Source organism: Mustelus asterias, chromosome 14 (genome assembly GCF_964213995.1).
Source record: "Mustelus asterias chromosome 14, sMusAst1.hap1.1, whole genome shotgun sequence".
Lineage (NCBI taxonomy): Eukaryota > Metazoa > Chordata > Chondrichthyes > Carcharhiniformes > Triakidae > Mustelus > Mustelus asterias.
This window is the reverse complement of record NC_135814.1, coordinates 98,369,387-98,384,197: the sequence shown is the minus strand read 5'-3', so window position 1 is coordinate 98,384,197 and position 14,811 is coordinate 98,369,387. Positions and strand designations below refer to the sequence as shown.

Genomic DNA, 14,811 nt, shown 5'->3' with positions numbered 1-14,811 from the left:
CCTGTTTATCTTGCTACCCCTGAAATGGGTTTATGCTATTTGCTTCAACTACTCTGTATGGTAGCGAGTCCCATATTCTAACCACTCTCTGGGTGAAGAAGCTTATTAGGGCTTCCTTCTGCTTATGAAACTATACTGTCGTTTTGGCCTCTATCTACCTATCTGTCAAACCTCTCATTTAAAAACAAATCCCAAAATACTTTCCAGCCAATTAAATATTTTTGAAGCGCTGGAAGTGTGGCGTCAAATTTGCAGACACCAGGTCCATGAACCTGAGTATGAGATAAATGACCAGATAATCTGAAAGTATGTTGGTTTAGGGAGAAATGTTCGCAGGATACCAGGAACTCTCCTGCTCCTCTTCAAGATGCATCAGAATCTTTTTAGATCAGATTTGGAAGACAGGCCCTTGGTTTAAGGTCTCAATCAAAAGGCGACAGTCTTCAGACAGTGCAGCGCTCTTTGTGCTACACTAAGCAGGCTGATTCCGGGGATGGCGGGACTGATGTATGAGGAGAGATTGACTAGGTTAGGATTGTTTTCGCGGGAGTTCAGACTTATAAAATTCTAACAGGACGAGAGAGAGTAGATGCAGGAAGGATGTTCCCGATAGTGGGGGTGTCCAGGACCAGGGGTCACAGTCTGAGGATTCAGGGTAGACCATTAAGGACGGAGATAAGGAGACATTTCTTCACCCAAAGAGTGGTGAGTCTGTGGAATTCATTACCACAGGAAGTAGTTGATGCCAAAACATTGATTGTATTCAAGAGGCAGCTGGATATAGCACTTGGGGCGAATGGGATCAAAGGTTATGGGGGGAAAGCAGGATTAGGCTATTGAGTTGGACGATCAGCCATGATCGTGATGAATGGCAGAGCAGGCTCAAAGGGCCGAATGGCCTCCTCCTGCTCCTATTTTCTATGTTTCTGTGCCTTGTGCCCAGGTTTCTGGAGTGAGAATTGAACACACAACCTCTTCTGACTCGGAGATGAAGGCGCTCCCAACTGAGTCATGTCACTGTTGAGAGAGGAGGAAATCAAATTTGAAAAAAAACAATTTACCTTTTTGGGTGGTGGGGCAGGATGGGTGGGGGAGAGAGTGAGAGAGAGTCAGAGAGAGTGAGAGAGAGAGAGAGAGCAGACCAAGAATTGCAACAGTGAATATTGATTTTGATTGTCAGATGTGAGTTTGAATCCTGCTCACATTGGCTAACCGGAGAAATTAAGAGAGGGAGTGAGCTATTCAGCCCTTCGAGCCCACTCCGCCATTTAACATGACCATGGCTGATCTTATCCTGATCTCAACTCCACTTTCCTGGTGGCTTTGCCTTTAACCTCCCTAAATCTCTCCTTTTTAAAAAACATTCCTTAAAACCTACCTTTGACCCATCTTTTGATCACCTGACCCAATATCTGCTTACATGGATCTGTGTCAAAATAGAATGGTAGAATCCTGAGAGCAGGGCAACCCTTCAGCCCATTTTTCATTAGAAACCTATCCACCTCTTTGTTGAATCTGTTGATTGATTCTGCCTCTACTGCACTCTGAGGCAGTGAGTTCCACAGATTCACAACCCTCTGAGAGAAGCTGTTTCGCCGCACCTCCGTTTTGAACCTCCTCTCTCTTTATGGACGGGATTTTCCGGCTGCGCTCACCCCAAAACGGAAAATCCCCCCCAAGGTCAACGGACCTTTGTATGGTCCACTCCCCGCACCCCCCCCCCCCCCCCCGCCCCCTACAATTCCCGTGGCGGGCGGGACAGGAACATTTCCCCCTATATCTATGACCTCTTGATCTAGACTGTCCCACAAAAGGGAGCATCTGTTCAACTTGCACCTTATCTATCCCCTTTAGCATTTTATATACCTCACTCAGATCCCCTCTTCATCCTTCTAAACTCCAGCAAGTAGAAGCCCAAGCTATCCAACCGCACCTCACACGACAGCCCTTTCATCCCTGGAATCAATCTGGTCAAATCAAACCTCCAGTTCTCTCCAGGTTATCATTTTTGTCTCAAGGTAAGCAAGTTCTGAACACATTTGACCCAGTTCCTGGTGATTGTTAACTTGCTCCATGAAACCACCCCTTCATTTGGTGATAAGTGAACAGCTTTGGAAAGGCCACAGTTATAGCTGGAGTGGAAATGTCCCAGCCGGAGAGGCTGTTGTGAGATTGGGAGTGCTCAATACAGGGTACAGGAGCAAACAACATTGTGCTAACAGTCTGTGTGAGCATCTTCCTCAACTCCACGAATATAGGCTTCTCTTCCAAATTGCCAACATCTGCTGTCTAATGAAGCAACAATCCGTTGTTTAAAAGCAGCAGCAACTTGGCATTTATATGGTGCCCAGAACATGGTAAAATATCCTAAGGTTCTTCACAGGAGGGCAATTAGTCATATTTGCGGGGGGAGGAGGCACAGTGGTTAGCACTGCTGCCTCACAGTGCCAGGAACCTGGGTTCAATTCTGGCCTCGGGTGACTGTGTGGAGTTTGCACATTCCTCCCCATGTCTGCGTGGGTTTTCTCCAGGTGCTCTGGTTTCCTCTCACAGTCCAAAAATGTGATTCGGTGGATTGGCCATGTTAAATTGCCCCTTAGTTTCAGGGGGATTAGCAGGATAAAGATATAGAGTCACGGGGCGTGGACCTGGGTGGAATTGTTGTCAACGCAGGCTCGATGGGCCGAATGGCCTCCTCCTGCGCTGTAGGGATTCTACCATTCTATTTTGACACGGATCCACATAAGCAGATATTGGGTCAGGTGACCAAAAGATGGGCCAAAGGTGGGTTTAGGAATTATCTTTAAAAAGGAGAGAGATTTAGGGAGGTTAAAGACACAGCCGCCGGTCGGGTGATGGGAATTAGCAAAAGCTGAGAAATTCGAGAAGGGCAGAGATTTTGGAGGGTCACAGGGTTGTTTACAGAGACAGGGAAGGGTGAGGTCATGAAGGGATTTGAAAATGGGGATGGTGAGGCCAGAGGATGTAGATCACCAAGCATGAGGGTGAATGGGCCTTGGTGCGAGTTGGACAGCAAGGCTTTGGGTGAGCTCCAGGATACGGAGGGTGGGTGCAGGGAGGCTTGTCGGGAGACTGTTGGAATAGTTCTGGAGGTGAGAAAGGTATGGATGTTCAAGGCACAAATCTTTCTGTCTCCCATCCCGCAGATCCTCAGCGCCCTGGTCGAGATGTCTTGAAGAAGGGAAGCCTGGCCAGAAGGCAGGACCATGCCAGTCCATGGAAAGAGTGCTACATTGAGCTTTGTTCCCGTGAGCTGTGCCTTTACAGCGCAGGAACCGGAGACGACTGCCACCTCTGTAATGTGTACTACCTGAGCCGCTGCCAAAGCATCGTCGTGTCAGCCAGCCATGGCGACCGTGTCCTGGATGTCCTGTTCTCCAACGGCGCCCAGCTGCAACTACAAGCCCGATCCCAGCAGGAGGCTGAAGACTGGAGGCGGGACCTTCTGGCACAGATGCACGCCCTGCGCCTGCCACAGCCTTCGGGCCTGCCAAACGGAACCCTCAGCCCGCCACCCCCTGACTGGCACCCCGGGACTCGCCAAGTGGAGGCCAACCAACCCAGGGCTCGCCATCTCTGCACAGAAGGTGCAGTACGGATTGGAACACTTCACATGTTGATGCCTCTTAATAACTGGAACGCCTACACCTTTGTCCTTAGCCAAAGCCAGCTCAAATACTTTCAAACCAATGATTTACAAGAGGAGCCCTTGGCAACTTACAGGATCGGCCGATGTCTCAGCGTCCACACTGAAGCACCAATGGACTCAGCTCCTCGCCTCAAGGTAACTTTCCCGGAAGAGGTTCTCATTCTGATGGCGGACACCCATCAGGAAGCCCAGGAGTGGACAGAGCAAATCAAGGCTGTGATTAACTCCAGGTGGGCGGCCAATAGCTCTGAGTGTTTCCCATCGAGGGATCTGAAGGCAAAGGGGATGGACTCGAGTGGTGTGGGCACACAGAGGAATAAGCGGTACTCTGTGACCAGCAGCTTTCTCAGTCTCCTGACTGTCATCGCAGTGGAGAAGGGTCTCACGGCTCAGAGCTTCAGGTGTGCAGGTGAATGTTTACATCCTTTACTAAATAAGCAAAGTGTCTAGGTGCTCAATCTTACCGATGCTGAGAATCTCCTTTCCCCAGGGAAGGTAGAACTGCTATCATTTGTTTTTTTTTCAGAATTTGCTGAGAGAGGGAGGTAGGCAGGCAAGTGATCTGGTTTAGACTTCTGCCAGTGTAGCTGTTAAGGAAGGAAGCAAGACTTAAAGAAATAGACTTAAGGCCCAGGCCAGAAACTCCAAGGTGTTTTGTGAGGTTAGCCTAGACTCTGTGTTTTACATTTGATTTTGGAATTAGGGCGAGCATAAGGTGTTTCACTCCAGGTATGATTCAAGTGACCCACTAGGAAGCTTTTATCAAACAAAGTTTATTTTAAGAACACAATTAGAATATAACAAAAAGAATTAGCACTACTTCTAACAATTACAAGACTTAAACATGCCACGGTGTAATTCTGAACAGCTAGCTATCTCTGTTGTTCCAATTTTAAAGCAAGCTCTCCAAAGTGCTTTATGAACCCCGCCTGAATCATAAGTTTTGCATCTTGAAATTGGCTAGGATAAGCATGATAGCTTCACTTCAGGTTTGATTCAAAAGACCCATTAGGGAGCTTTTATCAAACAAAAGTTTATTTAAGAATATAGTTAACATGTATGGAAAGAATATTAGCAATAATTTCTAACAATTACAAACAAAAACAAAAGAACCGCTATAATGTATAACCCTGAACTAAAGATATCTAATCCTTACCATGGACAAAACCCTTTAAACAGGTTTAACATCTCTGGACAGAAATCCAAACAGCAGTTTTCAGTGAAGAATATATTCTCACGGCAGCAAAACAGAAGGAAACCTGGTCTGTAGCAGCTTCCAGTCCGCAGACTTCAGAGACAGGAAAGGATACCTCTCTCTCTCTCTCTCTCTGCAGCTTCCAACACTCATACATGAGAATCTCCAACTCCAGGGAGGGGAATAAAACAGACACTGCTCTCTCTCAACTCCAAACATCAATTGAAAACCGCAGCAAAGCTGAAAGCCTAGCTGTTTCCAGTCATATGACCTGACTGGTCAGTCATCCCATTCGAGCTCTACTCTGCAATCATAGGGAAACACTAAGACAACAGAACACTGCATTAGTTCAGATTAAACAAACATGGTATCAATTATACTGCTTCAGTAACAATCAAGGATGCCGGTTATAGTCAAAATGGCTCCAGTAAAATGTCAGGGACTGCTCAAAACATCCTGCAGAGAAACATGATCAAAATACATTTCTTAAAGGCACAGTATCGTCACAGTAGGGACAGAATTCTGTTCTGCCATTCAGTTACTCATGTCTAATCTGCGCCTCCACTCCATTTACCCACATTTGCTCCATATTCCTTAATACCCTTCCCCAACAGAGATCTATCAAGTACAATGAGGGGTGGGCAACAAACACCCCATGAAAGAGGCCCCCAGCCTCCGCAGTTTCTGAGGGTGAATGTTACAGATTTCCACACCCCTGTGTGTGGAAAAGTGCTGACATCGTTCCTGAACAGGCAGGCTCCAATTTTAAGGTTAACCCTCCTGATTCTAGAATTCCACACCATAGCGAGTAACTTCTCCCCATGTTCCCTATCAAATCCTTTACTCATCATAAACATTCAATTTAATCAGCCCATGATCATCCACCCGCACTTATGCAAATACACACCTCGCCTCTGCAACTTTTTCTTCGTAATCTAACCCTTTTAGCCCCACTAAAGGGTCCTGCACTGCACTCTCTTCAATATGTCCTTCCTATGGTTTGTTGTCACAACTGAACGGATTGCAAAGGGCGAGAAAAGATTTGCTGTGTACAAAATGCCTGACACAGCCACATACAGGAGCAAAGCTGCATTTGCACATGTTGCATGCACACTGTTGCAAATGGATGCGTTGACATGCCTTATAAATACTAACAGAGGTGTGCTGGCACACTCAGAGCATGAACCCAGGTTCATTTCACCGCATGTTGCCACCAATGGTCTAGTGGTATTATCGCTAGACTATTAATCCAGAAACTCAGCTAATGTTCTGGGGACCCAGGTTCGAATCCCGCCATGGCAGATGGTGGAATTTGAATTCAATAAAAGGTATCTGGAATTGAGAATCTACGTTTAACCATGAAACCATTGTTGATTGTCGGAAAAACCCATCAGATTCACTAATGTCCTTTAAGGAAGGAGCTCTGCTGTCCTTACCTGGTCTGGCCTGCATGTGACTCCAGAGCCACAGCAATGTGGTTGCCTCTCAGCAGCCCTCGGGCAGTGAGGGATGGGCAATAAATGCTGCCAGCCAGCGATGCCCATGTCCCAGGAATGAATTTTTAAAAATCTTATCACCTAATGTAAACAAACTGAATAATTAGAATTGTTTAGACTAAAGCTCTGGAAAGTTCCTCACATTAGAATTAAGGTACATAGAAATCTACATAGAATCCCTACAGCGCAGAAGGAGGCCATTCGGCCCATCAAGTCTGCATTAACCACAATCTCACCCAGGCCCTATTCCCATAACCCCACACATTTACTCTGCTAATCCCCCTGGCACAAGGGTCAATTTAGCATGGCCAATCAACCTAACCCACACATCTTTGGATGGTGTGGGAGGAGGCCATTCAGCCCATCAGTTTACAGTAGCCATCCTAGTCTAATCCACTTTCCAACTCTTAATCCATAACCTTGTAGTAATTGGGATATACCCTTGTACGACAAGGGTATATCCCAATTACTTTTAAATTCCGTTTTGTAAATGTCATGAGGGTTTCCGCCTCTAGCAGCTTTTCAGAGAGAGTCCCAGATCCCCACCACTCGCAGGGTGAAATAATTTCCTCTTGAAAGCCTCCTACCCCTTGATCTATGTACCCTGGTAATGAACCACTCAGTCATGGGGAATGGGGTCTACCTGTCCACTCTATCTAGACCGTCATCATTTATTACACATCAATTAAGGTTCCCTGTTCCAGAGGAAATCACCCTAACCTATCCAATCTTTCCTGATAACTAAAATTCTTCAGCCCAGCGAATATCCTCATAAATCTGCTCTGTGATGGTGAACTGTTCTCGGACAGGACAAAGCCAGAGGGAACTCTGGCGGGAGGTCTGTACTGATCCTGACATGCAAATAGGTCATGCGGCCTGGGTAGAGGGACTAAAGACTAAACAAACCATCCAGCAGATAGTTTCCCTTGACATTTCCCTCAGGATATCTGGTGCTCATCTGCAGTTTTAGCTGGGAGAGTCAATAATTCAACATCTTGGGGCTGATCAAACTTTAAATAATTAGGCAGTCGGACTGGCTGGCAATAGGAGCTGGGCATGGTATGGGAGTGCCTAGTGGAGCACTAGGGGGCTGATTTCTTCCCCAATGTGGGCTCACTGAGGGTCTGACTCGCTCTGAGGGTCTGACACCCCCTCCCTTTGTGGGCTGGCTCTGAGGGTCTGTGCCTCATCGTGGCTCGCTCTGAGGGTCTAACCTTCCCCCCTCGTGGGCTCACCCTGACGGTCTGACCCTCCCCCCTTGTGGGCTCGCTCTGTCGGTCTGTCCCTCCTTGTGGGCTCGTTCTGAGGGTCTGACCTTCCTTGTGGGCTCGTTCTGAGGGTCTGACCCCTCCCTCTTGGGCTGGCCCTGAGGATCTAACCTCCCCCTTTGAGGGTTCACCTTAGGTTCCATGGAATCATAAACTCACCCAAAGGGTTTGATTGAATCACGAGCCTCACACTGCCTGCTAACCTTGGTGTGCGGTCACACTGCAGCGAGTGCTAACTGGGAGCTACAGACACTTGGCGTGCCTCACCAGCCTGATTGATTTAAAAGCTTTGTTTGGTGATACAGGTTGTTGATAGTGACAAGTGGACAGTGGACTTCGACCGGTTTGTATGTCGCAAATGCTTCACCCCGGTGCCTTTATTTACAAGATTAACAAAAAGGACAAGACTCGGCTCGTGGTTCAACCCAATTTTATTAACAAGTTCAATAAACATTGACACACAGAAACCATAGAATCCCCACAGTGCAGAAGGAGGCCATTCGGCCCATCGAGTCTGCACCTACAACAATCCCACACATTTACCCTGCTAATTCCTCTAACCTACGCATCCCAAAGGGGCAATTTAGCATGGCCAATGCACCTAACTTGCACATCTTTGGAGTGTGGGAGGAAACCGGAGCACCCGGAGGAAACCCACACAGACACGAGGAGAATGTGCAAACTCTACACAGACAGTGACCCAAGCCGGGAATTGAACGCACGCCCCTGGAGCTGTGAGGCAGCAGTGCTAACCACTGCACCACCGTGCCGCCCCAGTAAACCAGCTACTATCCCCAAAACTATCTTAACTCCATTTGCTTAAGAGTCTAATACTACCCGTGCCGATGAATTTGACCGAGCTAAGGGTCTTGTTCTCTGAGCCTCTGCCGTCTCAGGATTCTTGTCCTCGAAGGTGATTCTTGTGCGCCCTCTTCCGCATCTTTGAATTGCCACCAAGTCTTGTCTATAATCTTCTTCACTGCAGGTCGTGCTGAGTCTTTGCTGCTAGTTGCCTCCAGGTATCTGCTCTTAAACCCCCCCCGCCTTCCCCACCCCACATCCTTCTGGAAGCTTCCCTGGCTTCCAGCCAATGTGATCACTGATTGGAGGTCACGGCACCCAATGAGGTTGCAAATCATTTATTTGGAGGACTCTAGATGCATCCTAGTTGACCATCGCCAGGAATGCATAGCCCCTTCCAAATAAGGTCATGGCAGGTACTCCAGGTGCCAGAGAGTCTGACCAAAACCAGGGATTACACAAACCATCTGCCAAATATGATCAGGGTCGAGTCCTTCCAATCTCTGCTCCGTGGGCATGCCCTGGCTTGCCTTGCTTGTTCCTGAGCTGTATTGTTTTTGACCTTGGCCTGTCTGGGTTCCCAGCGACCCTTGTTGTAGGAGCTGTCTGCTTCAGCAGTTTAATTTAGTGTCTGCTTGTCCGTTGGGTCTACGATTCAGGCCATTGGCCATCTGGCCACACAGGTCAGCAACGATAACTACTTTTTTCCCCAGTGTCTGTTAAATTATAATAATGTAGACCATTTCAATTATCCTTTCTACACTTTGCTCCTTCGAATCGGTTTAATTGATTTGATTTATTATTGTCGCATGCATAAGTATACTGCCACATGTATTGTTTCTTGCACGCTATACAGACAAAGCATACCGTACATAGAGAAGGAAAGAAGAGAGAGCACAGAATATAGTGTTACAGTTATAGCTAGGGTATAGAGAAAGAGGTAGGTCCATTTAAAAGTCTGATGGCAGCAGGGAAGAAGGTGTTTTTGAATCGGTTGGTACATGTCCTCAAACTTTTGTATCTTTTTCCTGATGGAAGAAGGTGGAAGAAATATGTCCGGGATGCATGGGGTCCTTGATTTTGCTGGCTGCTTTTCCAAGGCAGCGGGAAGTGTAGACAGAGTCAATGGGTGAAAGCCTGGTTTGCGTGATAGACTGGGCTTCGTTCATGGCCCTTTGTAGTTTCTTGTGGTCTTGGGCAGAGCAGGAGCCATACCAAGCTGTGATACAATGTGAAAGAATGCTTTCTATGGTGCATCCGTAAAAGTTAGTGAGAGTCGTAGTGGACATGCCAAATTTCCTTAGTCTTCTGAGAAAGTAGAGGCATTGGTGGGCTTTCTTAACTATAGCGTCAGCGTGGAGGAACCAGGACGGGTTGTTGGTGATCTGGACACCTAAAAACTTGAAGCTCACGACCATTTCTACTTCGTCCCTATTGATGTGGACAGGGGCATGTTCTCCTTTACGCTTGCTGAAGTTGATGACTATCTCTTTTTTTTGACATTGAGGGAGATATTATTGTTGTCTTATTGGTGAGGTGAAATTAGTGCCAAATAAGTTAAATGCTTGTGTTTTACCTTTGGACAAGGATTCAAATCCAGTCCAGACTCCCAAGCTTCCTCTCTGTCAGTTTTTACAAGGATCCTGTATGAACTGAGGTTGGGAAGTCTTAATCCAGGCGTGGGCCCATACCCACAGCACAGCATCAATTTGTCATTCCTATTGCTATCAGGCAGGAGGCTGACTGGTGGGTACTTCAGCAGTACTGATCTGCTACAGCAGAGGCTGCTGTAGGGAGGCTGGAAGTAAGGTCCCAGAAAAGAGGGAATGCTGTACACATTGTTACTGCGCCTGAATTGTGTGTGTTCATGTCAGAAGGACACTGAGCAGGATATCGTCAGACTTAGAAAACTATTTTAAAAAATTAAGGATTCCTAATTGCTGCTACCTGTCTTTTTTAAAAAGAGAAACACTAAGCCATCAAATCGCAACCTTCACCGCCTCGCGACCAAAACATCTTGCAGCCAATTAAATATTTTTGAAACACAGTCACTGTGCAGTGTAGGAAATGTGTCAGACAAATTGCCACAAACAGCAACAAGATAACCAGACAATGTTTTTTTTGGGCGATAAATATTGACCAGGACGCGAGGGAGAGCTCCCTGCTTTTCTTCCCGCTGGTGCTGTGGGAGCCTCTTGTGTACAGCTGAGGGACTACAACCCCTGTGAAAGATGGCACCACAGACTGTACAGCACTCGCTCTGTGCTGCACTGGGAGCTTCAGCTTGGACGCTCACCTCTGCAGAGTGGGACTTGACCCAACAGCCTCCTGACTCCAGATTTTGATTTGATTCATTATTGTCACATGTATTGGGATACAGTGAAAAGCATTGTTTCTTGCGCGCTATACAGACAAAGCATACCGTTCATAGAATACATAGGGGAGAAGGAAAGGAGAGGGTGCAGAATATACTGTTACAGTAGTCAGAGCTAGGGTGTAGAGAAAGATCAGCTTAATATAAGGTAGGTCGAGTCAAAAGTCTGATGGCAGCAGGGAAGAAGCTGTTCTCGAGTCGGTTGGTACGTGTCCTCAGACTTTTGTATCTTTTTCCTGACGGAAGAAGGTGGAAGAGAGAATGTCCGGGGTGTGTAGGGTCCTTGGTTATGCTGGCTGCTTTTCTGAGTGGGAAGTGTGGATAGTCATTGGATGGGAGGCTGGTTTGAGTGATGGACTGGGTTACGTTCACAACCCTTTGTAGTTCTTGCGGCCTTGCACAGAGCAGGAACTATACCAAACTGTAATACATCCGGAAAGGATGCTTTCTATGGTGCATTGTAGAGAGTCGTAGTGGACATGCTGAATTTCCTTAGCCTTCTGAGAAAGTAGAGCCATTGGTGGGATTTCTTAACTATAGTGTCGGCGTGGAGAGACCAGGACAGGTTGTCGGTGATCTGGATCTCAACCATTTCCACTTCATCCCAGTTGATGTAGACAGGGGCATGTTCTCCTTTACGCTTCCTGAAGTCGGTGACTATCTCCTTCCTTTTGTTGTCATTTAGGGAGAGATTATTGTTACCGCACCAGTTCACCAGATTCCCTATCTCATTCCTGTACTCTGTCTCGTCATTGTTTGAGATCCGACCCACTACGGTGGCGCCATCAGCAAACTTGAAAATTGAATTGGAGGGGAATTTGGCCCCACAGTCATAGGTGTATAAGGAGTACAGTAGGGGGCTGAGAACACAGCCTTGTGGGGCACCGGTGTTGAGGATCATCGTGGAGGTGTTGTTACCTATCCTTACTGTGACAAGATTGTTACCACGGCTGATATACTTAACTGGCATTGCAGTGAGTCTGGGATTGTCAGTGAAGGGAACATGAAAGGAGAAGGAAGCAGGATCGCATTCCTACCCACCATTAGCATTAGGGGCAGCGCGGTGGCACAGTGGTTTGCAATGCTGGCTCACAGCCACCAGGGACCCGGGTTCAATTCTGGCCTCGGGTCACTGTCTGTGTGGAATCTGCACGTTCTCCCCGTGTCTGCGTGGGTTTCCTCCGGGTGGTCCAGTTTCCTCCCACACCCTGAAGATGTGCGGGTTAGGTTGATTGGCCATGTTAACTTGTGCCTATTGTTAGGGGATTAGCAGGGTAAATATGCGGGGTTACGGGAATACGACTGTGGTCGGTGCAGACTCGATGGGCCGAATGGCCTCCTCCTGCACTGCAGGGATTCTATGATCTTCTGGAGTATAAATGGGCCAGAAAATGATTAATCAGCAGGATGGAGTGTGGAAAGAAATCCTCTCTTATGGAGTTGATTATTAATAAACCCTGCTACAGTTTGTCCATGGATGCGGAGCGTGTGTTAGCTGCAATAACCACTTGATGCAGCTGGTTACGGTTCAGACTGGGGAACTGATGGTTCACAGAAAATCAGCGGATCGCTCAAAGGTGGAAGAGTTGAGCTCAAGACAGTCCAGCCCCTCTCCCTTCTGTTTGATTTTTTTTCCTTCTGCACTGCTCGCACGTTCTGTACTTCCACACACCTGACAGAACCCGGGCAGGTAACCGCAGCTCTGGTGACCCGAGGTCACGGCCTGAATTCACCCGGCTCACCCCCGTGCCCATTTATCACTTGAACTCCCAGCGATTGAACAGAACAGCCCTGTCGCTATTGTCAGTGGATTAAGCAAGGAGGGCAGCCAGTTGCGTTGTGTGGGATATTTTTGGGGTGGGGGAGAAAAGAGAGAGAAAAAAAAACAAGTTTTCTTTTAGCAGCAAATTCCTCAGCCCCTCGGCACAGATTCCCGTAATTACTCCCATTGTACCTTGCCTGAATGGTGAATAATACGCCAAAAGCCATGTCTAATTGAGACCTGACTGACCAAACAAATCCTGCATTGTTCGCCTTGACAAATTGAGGCCAGAAAGTGGCAGCGACAGTGCGGAAATTAAAAGAAAGTGCTAGAAAGACCATTAAAGCTACAGTAATAACCCTGTCTCGCTCTGCAAGGCCCGACCTGGCCAATGGATGGTGAAGCTTTTGTTTTTTAAATACATATAATCCCAGCAACGGCACCTCAGGGCCTGTGTTATTTATTTAGTAAAGGCGCTTTAAATTGTAATACAAGATGTGTGGGCCCTGTCCCTGGAAGCTAATTGATTGACGTTTAAATGCTATTAAACGTGTAGAGTGGCAGGATGTGGGCTGGTGTGTTTTTTTTCTGCTTTTTTTTTGTGTGTGTCTGTTGAATCGGGCTGTCAGGACTTGGGGAGGAGAAGTGAGGCTCCACTGGCGGCAGCATTCGCAAGCAGCGTACACGCTAAGCTAATGTGCAAGTGCGCGCTTACTGAATTAAGCAGGCTGGTTTGATTCAGCTGCCCCGCCACTGGTCTTTTAATTTACTAACCGTACCCTCCAACATTTCAAGTGGCTAATAACAACAGGTGGCCATTCAGCCCCTCAAGCCTGTTCCCACCATTCAGTGAGATCGCGACTGATCTGCACCTAACTCCATTTATCGCCTTGATTCCGTAACCCCGAACGCTCTCACGTAATAAGGATTCTTCTGTCGATTTCAATTGATGGACCGCCTCAGCTTTTCTGGGGGCGAGTGTTCCAGATTTCCACTACCTTTTGCGTGAAGCGTTGCTTACTGATATCACTGCCTGGCTGTGAGAAGGGAAAGGGGAGTGGGACTCATTGGAAAGCTGTTCCAAAGAGTTAGCACAGACATGATGGGATGAATGGGCTCCTCCTGTTGCGCTGTATGATTCCATGATGAGTTCTCATAGAATCCCTACAATACGGAAAGAGGCCATTTGGCCCATTGAACCCACCCAGGCTCTATCCTCAACCCCACATATTTACCCTGGCACATTACCCAGGTAATCTGCCTGACACCGAGGGGCAATTTAGCAGGGCCAATCCACCTAACGCACATATCTTGGGATGCTAAGGGGCAATTTAGCATGGCCAATCCTCCTAACCTGCACATCTTGGGACACTAAGGGGCAATTTAGCATGGCCAATCCTCCTAACCTGCACATCTTGGGACACTAAGGGGCAATTTAGCATGGCCAATCCTCCTAACCTGCACATCTTGGGACACTAAGGGGCAATTTAGCATGGCCAATTCACCTAACCTGCGCATCTTTGGAGTGTGGGAGGAAACCGAAATACCCGGAGGAAACCCACGCAGACACGGGGAGAACCTGCAAACTTCACACACGGCCAGAATTGAACCTGGATTCCTGGCGCTGTGAGGCAGCAGTGCTAACCTCTGTGTTCTGTGCTGGGTTCTGTGTGTGTGTGTGTCCATGTCCGCCCAGTGAACTCCGGATATTTTACAACCTTTAACAGGCTTGTTCGTTAGCGATAAACTCCGAATGCCTGGAGTTCGCTTCAAGCTCCAAAGAGCACCTCTAATGTGGTACTTGTCACTCCTACTGATTTGCAGCCTCTCGACGGCAGCAGCACTTGTGAACTTGGCCGGCCTCACTGCCCCTGAGCTGGGGAGTTAGAAAAAGATACCTGCCTCTAGCCGCTGAACCAGTGACTCCTGCTGGAAGATGCATGGCCAAGGACAGGGTTAGACCGTAGCCCTCCAATAACTTGGCAGATTGACAAGAAGTTATTGCAGGTGAAAAATGGCCAGAGCAGGGTAGAGATTCAAGGGACTCAGCGACCATTCCCAGCAGTACCTCAGAGAGATTTGGCCCCTTTAACCGAGATGAGGAGACTATTGGCAAAAACATTTTTTTAAAAGCAGTGTCCTGTTCCCGCCACAAAATGGTGGCCGGTGGCCATTACTGCCAGTGGAATCTCCCATTGCTCCGTCAAGGTTGGATTCGACCCCACGTATGCAGCTTAAAATAACA

General features: G+C 47.6%; 1 protein-coding gene across 2 annotated transcripts in view; it reads left to right on the top strand.

Moving 5' to 3' along the window:
* plekhm3 (pleckstrin homology domain containing, family M, member 3) overlaps positions 1-14,811 on the top strand; it is a 150,607-nt gene that overhangs the window by 42,421 nt on the left and 93,375 nt on the right. For both annotated transcript variants that reach the window (XM_078228930.1, XM_078228929.1), the window contains exon 3: positions 3,168-4,079. In XM_078228930.1, the coding sequence (XP_078085056.1) occupies positions 3,168-4,079 (912 nt within the window). The remainder of the gene's footprint in view (positions 1-3,167; positions 4,080-14,811) is intronic.